The sequence below is a fragment of the Ascaphus truei genome, chromosome 16 (genome assembly GCF_040206685.1).
Source record: "Ascaphus truei isolate aAscTru1 chromosome 16, aAscTru1.hap1, whole genome shotgun sequence".
Lineage (NCBI taxonomy): Eukaryota > Metazoa > Chordata > Amphibia > Anura > Ascaphidae > Ascaphus > Ascaphus truei.
Genome location: NC_134498.1, coordinates 52,400,232 through 52,416,514, shown reverse-complemented (window position 1 = coordinate 52,416,514; position 16,283 = coordinate 52,400,232). Strand labels below are relative to the sequence as shown.

Sequence of the window (16,283 nt, the reverse complement as noted above, 5' to 3'; positions counted from 1 at the left end):
TGCTCTCTCTCCCTCCTCACACGGCTAGCACAGTCTGCTCTCTCTCCCTGCTCACACCGCTGGCACAGTCTGCTCTCCCTGCTCACACCACTGGCACAGTCTGCCCTCTCCCTGCTCACACCTATGGCACAGTCTGCTCACAGCGCTGGTATAGTCTGCTCTCCCTGCTGGCACAGTCTGCTCTCTCTCCCTGCTCACACCGCTGGCACAGTCTGCTCTCCCTGCTCACACCACTGGCACAGTCTGCCCTCTCCCTGCTCACACCTATGGCACAGTCTGCTCACAGCGCTGGTATAGTCTGCTCTCCCTGCTCACACCGCTGGCACAGTCTGCTCTCTCTCCCTGCTCACACGGCTAGCACAGTCTGCTCTCTCCCTGCTCACACCGCTGGTACAGTCTGCTCTCTCCCTGCTCACATCGCTGGCAGTCTGCTCTCTCTCCCTGCTCACACCACTGGCACAGTCTGCTCTCTTTCCCTGCTCACACGGCTGGCACAGTCTGCTCTCCCTGCTTACACGGCTGGCACAGTCTGCTCTCTCTCCCTGCTCACACCACTGGCACAGTTTGCTCTCTCTCCCTGCTCACACGGCTGGCACAGTCTGCTCTCTCCCTGCTTACACGGCTGGCACAGTCTGCTCTCTCTCCCTGCTCACACCGCTGGCACAGTTTGCTCTCCCTGCTCACACCACTGGCACAGTTTGCTCTCTCTCCCTGCTCACACGGCTGGCACAGTCTGCTCTCTCCCTGATCACACCGCTGGCAGTGTCTGCTCTCACCGCTGGTATAGTCTGCTCTCTCCCTTCTCACACCGCTGGCATAGCATGCTCTCCCTCCTCACAACGCTGGCAGTCTGTCTCCCCCCCTGCTCACAGCGCTGGCAGTCTCCTCTCTCCCCTTGCTCACACTGCCTGCTCTCTCTCCTCAATGCTGGCACAGTCTGCTCTCTCCCGCATACCGCTGGCAGTCTGCTCTCTCCCTCATAACGCTGGCACAGTCTGCTCTCTCCCTCACACCGCTGGCAGTCTGCTCGCTCTCTCTCTCTCCCTGCTCACACCGCTGGCAGTCTGCTCTCTCCCTGCTCACACCGCTGGCACAGTCTGCTCTCTCCCTGCTCACATGGCTGGCACAGTCTGCTCTCTCCCTGCTCACACCGCTGGCACAGTCTGCTCTCTCTCCCTGCTCACACCGCTGGCACAGTTTGCTCTCCCTGCTCACACCACTGGCACAGTCTGCTCTCTCCCTGCTCACACCGCTGGCACAGTTTGCTCTCTCTCCCTGCTCACATGGCTGGCACAGTCTGCTCTCTCCCTGCTCACACCGCTGGCACAGCGCTCTCTCTCCCTGCTCACATGGCTGGCACAGTCTGCTTCTCTCCCTGCTCACACTAGCACAGTCTGCTCTCTCCCTGCTCACACCGCTGGCACAGTCTGCCCTCTCCCTGCTCACACCGATGGCACAGTCGGCCCTCTCCCTGCTCACACCACTGGCACAGTCTGCCCTCTCCCTGCTCACACCGCTGGCACAGTCTGCTCTCTCTCCCTGCTCACACCGCTGGCACAGTCTGCTCTCTCCCTGCTTACACGGCTGGTACAGTCTGCTCTCTCTCCCTGCTCACACCGCTGCCACAGTCTGCTCTCCCTGCTCACACCGATGGCACAGTCTGCCCTCTCCCTGCTCACACCGATGGTACAGTCTGCCCTCTCCCTGCTCACACCACTGGCACAGTCTGCCCTCTCCCTGCTCACACCACTGGCACAGTCTGCCCTCTCCCTGCTCACACCGATGGCACAGTCGGCCCTCTCCCTGCTCACACCACTGGCACAGTCTGCCCTCTCCCTGCTCACACCGCTGGCACAGTCTGCTCTCTCTCCCTGCTCACACGGCTGGTACAGTCTGCTCTCTCCCTGCTCACACCGCTGGCACAGTCTGCTCTCTCCCTGCTCACACCGCTGGTACAGTCTGCTCTCTCCCTGCTCACATCGCTGGCACAGTCTGCTCTCTCTCCCTGCTCACACCACTGGCACAGTCTGCTCTCTTTCCCTGCTCACACGGCTGGCACAGTCTGCTCTCTCCCTCACACAACTGGCACAGTCCGCGCTCTCCCTGATCACACCGCTGGCAGTGTCTGCTCTCTCCCTTCTCACACCGCTGGCATAGCATGCTCTCCCTCCTCACAACGCTGGCAGTCTGTCTCCCCCCCTGCTCTATGGCTGGCAGTCTGCTCTCCCCCTGCCACAGTCTGCTCTCTGCCTGCTCTCCCCCTGCCAGTCTGCTCACAGCGCTGGCACAGTCTGCTCTCTCTCCCACTGCTCACATCGCTGGCAGTCTCCTCTCTCCCCTTGCTCACACTGCCTGCTCTCTCTCCTCAATGCTGGCACAGTCTGCTCTCTCCCGCATAACGCTGGCACAGTCTGCTCTCTCCCTCACACCGCTGGCAGTCTGCTCTCTCTCCCTGCTCACAGCGCTGGCACAGTCTGCCCTCTCTCCCTGCTCACAAGACTGGTACAGTCTGCCCTCTCTCCCTGCTCACAACACTGGCACAGTCTGCCCTCTCTCCCTGCTCACACCGCTGGCACAGTCTGCTCTCTCCCTCACACCGCTGGCAGTCTGCTCTCTCTCTCCCTGCTCACACCGCTGGCACAGTCTGCCCTCTCTCCCTGCTCACAACACTGGCACAGTCTGCCCTCTCTCCCTGCTCACACCGCTGGCACAGTCTGCTCTCTCCCTCACACCGCTGGCAGTCTGCTCTCTCTCTCCCTGCTCACACCGCTGGCACAGTCTGCCCTCTCTCCCTGCTCACAACACTGGTACAGTCTGCCCTCTCTCCCTGCTCACACCGCTGGCACAGTCTCCTCACATGTATCTTTATCTCCCCCTCACCCTCTTATTTTTCAACTCCCTCTCTAGTCCCCCTATTTCACTCAACCCCTCCCCCATCAGCTTTCCTCCTCCCTCTAATAGTCTCTCTTGCTCACCCCCTCCATTTTTCACTACTCGCTCGCAACCTCCCCATCTCTATCACTCTCCCCCCTCGTCTCAGTCTCCTCTCCCACCTCATCCCTTCTAAATCCCCCTCAGTTCTCATCTCCTTTTGAGCATCAAAGGGGACCCCCAACGCATTCCCTGCAGGTGACATTGTTGGATATATTACATCACTATATCGCTCTGCATGTTATTATATTGCTTGGTCGTCCCCTCTGCCACTGTATAGGATAAATATATGAGCACTTTCCCAAAGTTTCCAGTTTCTATCTAGGGGAAGCGCATGTAATCGCCAAACTGACAACTAGATCCAGGCCATTAATGACTTTAAGGTGCTTTGTGTGATCAGAGGGAGGTGGAAGCTGCAATTTCAGCTGGTTTAATATCACCTGGTTAGATGGAGTCTCAGACCACAATGTGTGAGCTATTAACCCTCCTGCTGCCAGGAGCCTGCAATGCATTGCAGAGCGACAATGCTAAACGAGACCCTTTAGCGTTTGTCAGCCGGTGCTGTGGAGTCTGTACTGGCTGCAGGTCTTCAATCTGTCACTTTACAGAAGAGAAGCGTCTCTCCTGCACTCGTCACTGGCCTGGGAGTGACATTGTATTAGCCACCAGCCTCTTCCCTGCTACAGAGGGAGGCCCAGCCTTCACGGGCCTTCGGACACTGACAACATAGGAAAAGGCAGCAGTTTCCATAGGAAAAAAACTTTATTTAACAATATAATCAGGTTTCCAACATCGCTCCAGAGAACTGGATTCCAGGCATTCAACATGGACATGGGGTGAAGTTAAAACGGCAGAGCATTAGGGAAAATGTATTCACCGGAAACAGAAGAGAAACATCCTCGGTGAGGAATGAAGAGACAGGCGCCTGGCGAATGGCGAGCAAACAGGCGGCATCAGAGCGCGGGGTGTACGGAGAAAAAACAATTTGTGCGTGGAAAACTTCCATTTAAAAAAAAAAAAAAAAAAAGTGATGTAATCAAACCCCGCCTCCCACGCCAAGCGATGAGACAAGTGTCCTGACGGAGAGGCCTCGGACATGAAATGGCGTGCATAGCGGGGTGGGGCCAGGGGCCCCTGTCCGAGAATTCAGGGTCTAGAAGGCACAGTCCAAAAATTAAAAAAGATATATTTATATATAAAATCAAATTTTTACCGTGTCCCACCCCGTGTAATTGGTGTTGCTATACAAGCCGCGGGCAGAGGATGGGCAAGTGTGGGCAAATGGCATGGAGGCCCACCCACAAACACCCCAGGTGCCATAAGCAGTATATATAGTGTGTAGATTGCAAGCTTCCTGCCCAGCTGCCCCAGCAGCAGATTAGGACACCCGCTGTGCCCCTCTCCCGCCGCAGCCGGGGGCAGAATGCCCGCATGTACTTCCGCACACATACAAGAGACCGCTGTGCCCCTCTCCCGCCGCAGCCGGGGGCAGAATGCCCGCATGTACTTCCGCACACATACAAGAGACCGCTGTGCCCCTCTCCCGCCGCAGCCGGGGGCAGAATGCCCGCATGTACTTCCGCACACATACAAGAAAGAGAAACTTGGAGAAATGTTCTGACCATTTCTGCAAGATGGCAGCAGAGGTCAGAGGTTAGTCACCATCAGTCAGAAGATGGAGCCCCCGTTACCCCTCACTGCGCCGGCACACGTCTGCTCCCTGTGGCAGGGAAGGAGTTAACATCCTGAAACTGTTGACGCCATTTTAATTTTAAAATATTAAATGGACTTTTTGCCTAAATCTTCTCGCACTTTAAAAAAAAATCATTTTAACCCCTTTGCTGCTTGTCTGTAAAGCATGGTGGGACCCCCCTGCAGGCCCCCCCCCGCATCCAGATTCCACAGGCACAACCCGGGACTTGCTTCCCCATGCTAGGTAATATGGACGTGCCCTCTCTGGGATAGAGGTGCTGCTCCGAGCTGGGATGAGGGGTCAGCACAGCGGCTCGGAGGGGAAAGGGACAGAGGCTGTCGCAGGCCGTACTGCACCAAGTAGTTTGTGGATGAAAAATTGGGTTGAAAAGCAAAGAAACTGCAACCAAGTATTTTGCACCCATGACCTGCTCATCACAACACACCGCAGTGTGTCCCTGTGTACCTCCAGTGCCCGCCGCAGAACCAACACAACTGCCCACTACCAGCAACTCTGCCGTGACCATCACCATGTGTGCCAATCCCCACGTGTCGGGAGAACACCGCTCTGCATCCACAGACTCCATGTACCACCCCCACTACCAGACAGGGACACGGCTCTGCATCCACAGATTCCATGTACCACCCCCACTACCAGACAGGGACACGGCTCTGCATCCACAGATTCCATGTACCACCCCCACTACCAGAAAGGGACACGGCTCTGCATCCACAGATTCCATGTACCACTCCCAGACAGGGACACGGCTCTGCATCCACAGATTCCATGTACCACTCCCAGACAGGGACACGGCTCTGCATCCACAGATTCCATGTACCACCCCCACTACCAGACAGGGACACGGCTCTGCATCCACAGATTCCATGTACCACCCCCACTACCAGACAGGGACACGGTGCTGCATCCACAGATTCCATGTATCACCCCCACTACCAGACAGGGACACGGCTCTGCATCCACAGATTCCATGTATCACCCCCACTACCAGACAGGGACACGGCTCTGCATCCACAGATTCCATGTACCACCCCCACTACCAGAAAGGGACACGGCTCTGCATCCACAGATTCCATGTACCACTACCAGACAGGGACACGGCTCTGCATCCACAGATTCCATGTACCACCCCCACTACCAGACAGGGACACGGTGCTGCATCCACAGATTCCATGTATCACCCCCACTACCAGACAGGGACACGGTGCTGCATCCACAGATTCCATGTATCACCCCCACTACCAGACAGGGACACGGTGCTGCATCCACAGATTCCATGTATCACCCCCACTACCAGACAGGGACACGGTGCTGCATCCACAGATTCCATGTATCACCCCCACTACCAGACAGGGACACGGTGCTGCATCCACAGATTCCATGTATCACCCCCACTACCAGACAGGGACACGGCTCTGCATCCACAGATTCCATGTATCACCCCCACTACCAGACAGGGACACGGCTCTGCATCCACAGATTCCATGTATCACCCCCACTACCAGACAGGGACACGGCTCTGCATCCACAGATTCCATGTACCACCCCCACTACCAGACAGGGACACGGTGCTGCATCCACAGATTCCATGTACCACCCCCACTACCAGACAGGGACACGGTGCTGCATCCACAGATTCCATGTACCACCCCCACTACCAGACAGGGACACGGTGCTGCATCCACAGATTCCACGTACCACCCCAGCGGATATTTACATGGATATATGTATTGGAGGGGGAAGAATTATTTTTGTGGGCATTTTTTTTTTCTAAGAAAACAAAAGTGAAAATAAATTTGGAGTTTATACAAAACAACTTTACAGTATTCCTTTCAAGAAAACACATTTACAAAAAATATCAAAGTTAATCTATTATGTAAGGAAATCAGTTTTTGCCACTTGAAAACATAAAAAGGTGCTAATAAATTTAAGTTTAGATTTCACCTTTCCTTTTCACATATATACACGGGCCGCCGGGCACAGGCTGCATGTGGTTATGTTAAGGAACAAAACAACTTTGCTAACGTTGTGTAGTTAAAAAAAGCTTAGGCCCCGAAATCTGTACCCAGGAGGAGAGAAAGGGGAACGGGATGTGTAACACCCTTCTATATTCACAGGGACCAGCAGGGCAATATTCCTCATATGTGCAGAGATCTGATGTGGGAAAAGATGCAGAATATAAATGGGGTGATGGAGGCCAGAGCTGCCCCCCTGCACACGTCCGAGGTGTAAACAGATTCAAAAATCATCGTTTTGCTGCCGAATGTTAAAATGTATATTTATGTACAGAGACATTAGAACGGGAAATAAAACCTGCAGTGCTGAATATTCGGAGAGTCATTTCCGTGGGATGTGCTCAAAACCGTCTGCACATTAAACCGGCTGTGAAATCCATTGCAGGGATAAGGATAAAAAAAACTAAATCTCGAGCCCCGCGTTTGAAGCGTTCATGAGGTGACATGGCGGTGCTATTTAAATGCTATTTTAAGGCCTTTTTCCTGGTCTCCCAGCCCTTACGGCCGCTACCTCAGTGCACACTGGCAAACAAGCCCTTAATCTCCATACAAAGAGGCAACCTGATCCCGCTCTGCATAGAAGGTACGAGGGAGCCCACCCTGCCAAGGAGGCTAGAAAGATGGGCTAGGAACACGACTAGTAAGATGGGTAGTGGGCTTCCTACATAGGACACACGGCTGCCCCATGCTGCGTACATGTGCTTAGTCACTGTATGTGCTGCTGCTGTACACCCAATGCATTGAAACTGCGACCTCTGCACAGATCCCTCCGGGAGCCGGTCCTGGGCGTGTTAATATGCGCACAGACTGCCTATAGAAGTGTGATAAATATATGTACATGCGCTTAGCAAAGTGTGCGTGTGTGCATACAATACACACACTCACAGGTATTAGTGTGCATGTGTGTAGCTGCCACAGGACACGATGGAACAGATCATGAAAGCAGACACGCAGAACATGCCTGGACAGGGCTGCTGCATCACGGAGCAGTGTCAAGGAAACGTATCCGCAACCTGACTGTAGCAAAGGGCGTTAAGTGTGTGTGCGGGGGAGTGGACATGCATGTGCATGTGTACAAAATGCTACCGCAACTGAAATGTGTAAACATAGGTCTGTGTGTATATGTCACATACATTATTTGCGCACATAGGGAAGGGGTTGGTTGTTCATGTGTGTTTACCGGCAAAATAAACATTTCAAGTGTGCAATTAAGTGCATACAAGTGCACAGGTAGTGTTTGTAGAGGTGTGGGTGTAGCAGTGTGCCCGTGTTCGCACTCGCATGTGAAGCAGTTTGCCTAAGTGACAGCTCACTCCCCCTGGCTCTTTATCCGAAGCTGTCCGGGTGAATGAGGCAGCACAGGAGTTGGGATATCCTGGTGTGAACAGTCAGACTGGATTTAGAGTGGATGAGACATCAACTAACGCTCTCCAGAAATCAAACAGAGTGTGTGTGAGACATCCGGGCAGCAGCTCCTGTCTGTGCCCTATATCCATCTCCTTAATAGGCAGCGTCCTGGTCGTACCCCTGTCCTGTGCCAAGGAAGGACACCCCCCCCCCCTCCCCGGGGGAGCGTGCGGGGACAGGCTGGAGCTGATCTCCTTCCCCGACGGACAGAAAGGGGAGCAGAGCGAAGGGGCAAACTATATAAAAATACCTAACGTAAAGTTCGTCTTTTTGCTCCGTCCCCCAGAGTCCCTTTATGCCGAGTGACCTTTGGCCTGTGCTCCTGGTGCTGGATTGGCCACCCGCAGGCGGGGGTCCCATTGAGATGTGGGGGTCTCCCTCAGACCTTGTAGTAAATGTTTGCGGGGCTCTGCGGGGGCATCTCCTGCACAATGTAGACAGGGTGCCCGTAGTCCCCGCTCACCTTCTCATAGTGCGGGCAGTAATTGTTCTCTGTAGTCCGCAGCGGGATGATGATGTCACTGGGCTCTGTGCCTGCGTTGCCGCTGCACTTGGGACCGGCCAGCGTGCTGAGAGACATGGCGGCTGCTCGCTGCTGCGTGTGCTTGCGGTGGCGCTTGCGGACCTTGATGAGCAGGACCACCAGCAAAATGATGATGAGGATGAAGATAACGCAGCCGGCCCCGATCGCAGCAAAAACCGCCACCTTGGAACTGAAGAAGCTGTCGCCCACTCCACCGGGTGACGATTTATCCGCCTGGTTCACAGTGTCTGTGGGAGAGAGACGTGGTTAAATACTGCACAAAAGGGTGACCGTGCAGAGTGCAGAGTACACACACACACACACACACACACACACACACACACACACACACACACACACACACACACACACACACTCTTAAAATTAGGTAAAGACAACCTCAGATGAACAACACATGACATATTACACCGTGTGTGTGTGTGTGTGTGTGTGTGTGTGTGTGTACATGACATATTACACCGTTATGATCTATTTAACAAAAATAAAGCCACAATGGAGAAGCCATGTGTGAAAAACGAAGTACACCTTATGATTCAATAGCTTGTAGAACCACCTTTAGCAGCAATAACCTGAAGTAATCGTTTTCTGTATGACGTTATCAGTCTCTCACATCGTTGTGGAGGAATTTTGTCCCACTCTTCTTTACAATGTTGCTTCAGTTCATTGAGGTTTGTGGGCATTTGTTTATGCACAGATCTCTTAAGGTCCAGCCACAGCATTTCAACCGGGTTGAGGTCTGGACTTTGACTGGGCCATTGCAACACCTTGATTCTTTTCTTTTTCAGCCATTCTGTTGTTGATTTGCTGGTGTGCTTGGGATCATTGTCCTGTTGCATGACCCAATTTCGGCCAAGCTTTAGCTGTCGGACAGATGGCATCACATTTGACTAATACTTTGGTATACAGAGGAGTTCATTGTCAACTCAATGGCTGCAAGGTTCCCACGTCCTGTGGCTGCAAAACAAGCCCAAATCATCACCCCTCCACCACCGCGCTTCACAGTTGGTATGAGGTGTTTGTGCTGATATGCTGTGTTTTTTTTCCGCCAAACGTGGCTCTGTGCATTATGGCCAAACATCTCCACTTTGGTCTCACCTGTCCAAAGGACAGTGTTCCAGAAGTCTTGTGGTTTATTCAGGTGCAACTTTGCAAACCTAAGGCCTCGGTCCCGCTGCGCTCGTTGGCGCGGGCGGCGGGTCGCGAGTTCCCCACCAGCAGGGGAATCCTCGCGAGCCGGTCCCGGTCCCCCCTGGCTGCACAGAGCACTACACGCTGTAGCGCGTCAGCCGCTGGAGACACCAGAGAATGGTGTTTCCTAGCGTTGACGCGTGACGTGTGTGGCTGTGAGCCAATGGGGAGGGGAGGCTTCGGGAGGAGGAGAGGCTTCGGGGAGCGGGGAGGAGTGTGGAGTGAAAGCAGGTGAGTGCCTTTCTCTGTGTGTGTGTCTGAGTGCGTGCCTGTCTGTGTGTGTGTGTGTGCCCGAGTGCCTGCCTCTGTCTGTGTGTGTGTGTGTATGAGTGCGTGAGTGCGTGCCTGTGTGCGCGCGCGTGTGTGTGAGTGCCTGCCTGTGTGTGTGTGTGCGCGTGTATGAATGAGTGCCTGCGTGTGTGTGTTTAAACTTACCTTCCAGCTCCAGCCCGAGTCCGTGGAGGGAGGGGGGGGGGGGAGAGTAGTGGGTCCCTCCGCTCAAGCCACGCCCCCCCTCCCTGTCAAACCGCCCACCTCCCGCCCACCTCCCGATCAAACCTCCCACCTCCCGCCCACCTCCCGCTCCCTACAGACCGCAGATCGCGGTCTGTGTATCTCAGCGCACCGCCTGTCAGCAGCGCAGGTGCGCTGACTCTGGGAGCGGGGCCTTAGCCTTAGCCGTGCTGCCATGTTTTTTTTTTTTAGAGAGAAGAGGCTTTCTCCTGGCAACCCTTCCAAACAAAATACTTGTTCAGTCTTTTTCTAATTGTAATTGGGTATTTTGCAATTTCTCTGAGCATTGCACGGTCTGACCTTGGAGTCAATTTGCTGGGACGTCCACTCCTGGGAAGATTGGCAACTGTCTTGAATGTTTTCCACTTTTGAATAATCTTTCTCACTGTAGAATGATGGACTTTACATTGTTTCGAGATGGCCTTATAACCCTTCCCAGATTAATGGGCAGCAACAATTGCTTCTCTAAGATCATTGCCGCTGTCTTTCCTCCTTGGCATTGTGTTAACACAAACCTGAATGCTCCAGACCAGCAAACTGCTAAAACTTCAGCTTTTATAGAGGTCGTCACTCTTGCTGATGATCAATTAATCAAGGGCATTTGATTAGCAGCACCTGTCTGCTACTTGGCATCTTAATTCCAATGGAAGCAGTAAAAGTGTACTTTGTTTCACACATGGCTTCTCCATTTTGGCTTTATTTTTGTTAAATACATCATGACACTGTGTAATATGTAATTTGTTGTTCATCTGAGGTTGTATTTACCTAATTTTAAGACCTGCTAAGGAACAGGTGATTGTTATTATGCCCTGATATGTAAAACCATAGAATTCAGAGAGGGTGTACTTTCTTTTTCACACAACTGTATATAAACACTGTGCACAAACATTTAACCACATTGCAGTGTAAATTACAGCATACATCGTATATTTGTTACACTCAAGCAGCGCAAGCTGTTACACAAATATTGGCAGCATGTTACAATGCGCGTGTAACACACGGCCAGCCTCCGTGCACACGGCACCCCCTCTCCCCCCCTCTTCTCCGGGGTCTAACCTGGCTTGCCGTGGCCTTCTCCCTCTACAACACGGTTCCAAGGTCCGAGCGTTGCAATCCTCACCGTGTTATCAGCCACTTTGCTGGGCCGGCTAGTGGTGAGAGGCTCCGGTAACACGGTGTTGGGATCTGCACAAGTAAGAGGGTGGGGAAAAGGCAATCACCGAGGGGTCCCAAGTACATCTGAAAGGGACTCCCCCCCACACCAGGGTCCCAAGTACATCTGAAAGGGACCACCCACCCCAGGGTTACAACATCTGAAAGGGCCTTCCCACCCTGCTCTTTCAATCAAATTTCTCCCCCTTGAGCAAGATGCCCTCTCCCTGCCCCTCAAGTACTCCCCCCCCCCCCGTAGATTTGTAAGCTCTTAGGATAACTCAGGAGCGTCTAGAAAATTCTACAGAAACAAAAAAATATATATTTTATTTCTAAAATGTGTTCCCAGGAAGTAATACATTGAGAGTTACCGCTCGTTCTCACGCGCGTCCTGGGCACAGAGTTAATTTAATTCTTCAATACAAGAGACACATTCGACTTCCCGAGACGTTGTTTTGTGTTGCTGACCTCTGGCAGTAATGGGTTAATTTATACTACATCCCACGAACCACCCAGGAGGAGATTGCGCTGACACTCACCTTGTCCGACCTTCATGATGATCTTCATAGAGCGCGAGTTGCACACGCCGCCCTCTCGGTTCTCCAGACCCTGCAAGGTACCGTTGGACGTGGCTGCAAGAGAACAAAGATGGACCACGTCACATGAAGAGGACATGGTGGGAATCCGATACTGGGAGTCAAAGTCATGTGATGTCAGAGGTGTAACAGCAAGAAATGCAGCCACCATGTTTATAGCGATCCTGTTATAAGATGTGTGTATGGTAGGACTGGTAATGTGTACACAAGCCCACACCTCTATACATGTGCGTGTGAATCAGTGTATGTGTGTCCGTCCGAGTGTGTGTATCCGAGTGTGTGTATCCGTGTATGTGTGTCCGTGTGTGTGTGTCCGTGTGTGTGTGTCCGTGTGTCCGAGTGTGTGCGGGTGTGCAGTCTCAATATTGTTAAGGTCACGGAATATTAGCATGTTCAACTTCTACATGCTTCAAAACCTTTTTGCTGCCAGAAAGGCGCCTGCAACGCAACACCTCTACCGCGCCAGGCCCCACCTCTACCGCGCCAGGCCCCACCTCTACCGCGCCAGGCCCCACCTCTACCGCGCCAGGCCCCACCTCTACCGCGCCAGGCCCCACCTCTACCGCGCCAGGCCCCACCTCTACCGCGCCAGGCCCCACCTCTACCGCGCCAGGCCCCACCTCTACCGCGCCAGCACATGGCATTGCTGCCCCCATGGCATGGAAAGGGCTAAATGCGAGTGTTTGGGCTTGTTATTGGATTAGGAGTAGGAAGAAATCTCCTCCTCTGTATGAGCCTCGTCCCTCCCAGCGCCTGCAGGTCTGGGAGGAACACAAACTACACAGCAAGCCAGGGGAATGTGAGAATTCGCATCAAAAGGCAACTTAAAAAGGTAAAGGTCAACCTGCCCCATCAAAACATCTCTGTACCAACGCACGGGCTGCCACGTACTACTAGTGATATATCTCTGTACTAACGCACGGGCTGCCACGTACTACTAGTGAAATATCTCTGTACTAACGCACGGGCTGCCACGTACTACTAGTGATATATCTCTGTACTAACGCACGGGCTGCCATGTACTACTAGTGATATATCTCTGTACTAACGCACAGGCTGCCATGTACTACTAGTGAGATCTCTGTACTAACGCACGGGCTGCCATGTACTACTAGTGATATATCTCTGTACTAACACACGGGCTGCCATGTAAAACTAGTGAGATCTCTGTACTAACGCACGGGCTGCCATGTACTACTAGTGATATATCTCTGTACTAACGCACGGGCTGCCATGTACTACTAGTGAGATCTCTGTACTAACACACGGGCTGCCACGTACTACTAGTGATATATCTCTGTACTAACGCACGGGCTGCCATGTACTACTAGTGATATATCTCTGTACTAACGCACGGGCTGCCATGTACTACTAGTGATATATCTCTGTACTAACGCACGGGCTGCCATGTACTACTAGTGAGATCTCTGTACTAACGTACGGGCTGCCATGTACTACTAGTGATATATCTCTGTACTAACGCACGGGCTGCCACGTACTACTAGTGATATATCTCTGTACTAACGCACGGGCTGCCAGGTACTACTAGTGATATATCTCTGTACTAACGCACGGGCTGCCATGTACTACTAGTGATATATCTCTGTACTAACGCACGGGCTGCCATGTACTACTAGTGATATATCTCTGTACTAACGCACGGGCTGCCATGTACTACTAGTGAGATCTCTGTACTAACGTACGGGCTGCCATGTACTACTAGTGATATATCTCTGTACTAACGCACGGGCTGCCACGTACTACTAGTGATATATCTCTGTACTAACGCACGGGCTGCCAGGTACTACTAGTGATATATCTCTGTACTAACGCACGGGCTGCCAGGTACTACTAGTGATATATCTCTGTACTAACGCACGGGCTGCCACGTACTACTAGTGATATATCTCTGTACTAACGCACGGGCTGCCAGGTACTACTAGTGATATATCTCTGTACTAACGCACGGGCTGCCACGTACTACTAGTGATATATCTCTGTACTAACGCACGGGCTGCCACGTACTACTAGTGATATATCTCTGTACTAACGCACGGGCTGCCACGTACTACTAGTGATATATCTCTGTACTAACGCACGGGCTGCCATGTACTACTAGTGAGATCTCTGTACTAACGCACGGGCTGCCACGTACTACTAGTGATATATCTCTGTACTAACGCACGGGATGCCATGTACTACTAGTGATATATCTCTGTACTAACGCACGGGCTGCCATGTACTACTAGTGATATATCTCTGTACTAACGCACGGGCTGCCATGTACTACTAGTGATATATCTCTGTACTAACGCACGGGCTGCCATGTACTACTAGTGATATATCTCTGTACTAACGCACGGGCTGCCATGTACTACTAGTGATATATCTCTGTACTAACGCACGGGCTGCCATGCACTACTAGTGATATATCTCTGTACTAACGCACGGGCTGCCATGTACTACTAGTGATATATCTCTGTACTAACGCACGGGCTGCCACGTACTACTAGTTTTCATTCATTAGAAGGGGGGGGGAGAAATTAAGGGGGGGAGATATATACATCTGTATTTTCTTATTGAGAACATATTCCTGTCACATAGGTGCAGGTTCGCTGTATGTTGAGACACTTTAGCAGACCGATGCAAGAGCTCTTGGTCAAGTGTAAACATAATATTTATTCCTAAATGAAATGGCTGTTTATTAGAATATTAAGAATGAGTGAGGTGGTTTTACATGGCAGAGTGGTTGTGCCTTACACACAGAGCTCAGTGAGTGCACACTCAGTTTACACACTTCTCGGACACAGAGCTGGCAGCCTGCACACAAGCTCATGTTACACGACACAGCTCTGCGACCTTCACACCCGGCTGTGATGGTCACAATAAGCATGGCATGCAATGCGTAGTCATCACACAGCAGCCCGGGGGGTGACCGAGCACAGAGTCAGCGCCAAGGAACAGCCACAAGTCTACAAGGAGAATGTGTATAGCTTTGCCCGTGTGCTGTACTGTATAAAAACAGCGCCCGCACGCACAGAGTAAGTCTAGCAGTGCTGTGCTGAGGAAGCCTTTGTATACACAGCATATAACAGTGATTGCACAGTGTGCGTGTCGTGAGGAGACCTCTGTTTCTCCCTTTCCTCATTCGCTCCCGGGGCAGGAACAGCTGCTGAGGCCTCCAGCACAGGCGGGTGTTTCTAAAGCCACCTGGCAGCACAAGCCGTGGCAGCCGCCGGTAACCGCCCACTCCACGGATGGCAGAGGGAGTGGTGACTGAACAGGGGAAAAGGTGAGGGGAGCAGGAGATAAAAAAACGGACTTTCACCCCCCAACTAAAAGGGACATACGTGGGACCAGACCGACTGCACCCAACATCACAGCGACACAGTGGGAGCAGCGACACACTGCACAGCTATGCATGTCCAGCGGATCAGTGTCAGGGGACAGACCTGGGGGGACATGTGTGGCCGATTTAACAGCAAGCGGGGTTTGTAAGTGAAATGTAATGTCTATTGTATCCCAGGCAGTGGGGTTTCTTTCCTGGGAAAATGTCCAAGGAAGCCATAAAATGACCGCTGTCATTATCAGCGCAGTTATTTAGGGTGTTGAATAAGTGTTCACATTTGGGTCCAAAATCCTAACCCCAGTTAAACGTCACAGAACATAACTAGCCGAGTGAAAGAAGCGTGTGCTAAGCATAGCACCTAAGAATGGCAGGTGGCATTGCACCCAAGGATGGTGGTATGTGGCATTGCACCCAAGGATGGTGGTATGTGGCATTGCACCCAAGGATGGTGGTATGTGGCATTGCACCCAAGGATGGTGGTATGTGGCATTGCACCCAAGGATGGTGGTATGTGGCATTGCACCCAAGGATGGTGGTATGTGGCATTGCACCCAAGGATGGTAAGTGGCAGCAGAGTGGGAAAAGAGGGTTTAGAAAGTTCTCAGCTGGGTTCTCTGATAACTTAAGTTCTGCAAAAATATTAAATTCAATATATTTTTTTTAAACGGGAAACAAAGGGTTTCCTAATCTGTAACATGATGTGATCAGGAGTAAAGTATAGGCAGATTATAAGGAAGAGTTCATTTCCCTGCAGGTAACGGTGTAACCGCAATCTCCCACACCGCAGAGGGCCAGGAATCCGTTTCATACACAATGCTGCTTCTCTCTTCGTGTTCCCACAGTAATTAGTGTTTTTAGAGCCCACCACAGACGCAGA

The 16,283-nt window shown here is 52.2% G+C and overlaps 1 protein-coding gene across 2 annotated transcripts in view; it reads right to left on the bottom strand.

Moving 5' to 3' along the window:
* Positions 1 to 6,636: 6,636 nt before the first annotated feature.
* The window catches only part of EFNB1 (ephrin B1), a 67,005-nt gene continuing 57,358 nt past the window's right edge, over positions 6,637 to 16,283 (bottom strand). For both annotated transcript variants that reach the window (XM_075573582.1, XM_075573581.1), the window contains exons 4-6: positions 12,001 to 12,093; positions 11,366 to 11,494; positions 6,637 to 8,835 (exon numbers count right to left, since the gene is read on the bottom strand). In XM_075573582.1, coding sequence (XP_075429697.1) covers positions 8,444 to 8,835; positions 11,366 to 11,494; positions 12,001 to 12,093 — 614 coding nt within the window. In that variant the 3' untranslated portion in view covers positions 6,637 to 8,443. The remainder of the gene's footprint in view (positions 8,836 to 11,365; positions 11,495 to 12,000; positions 12,094 to 16,283) is intronic.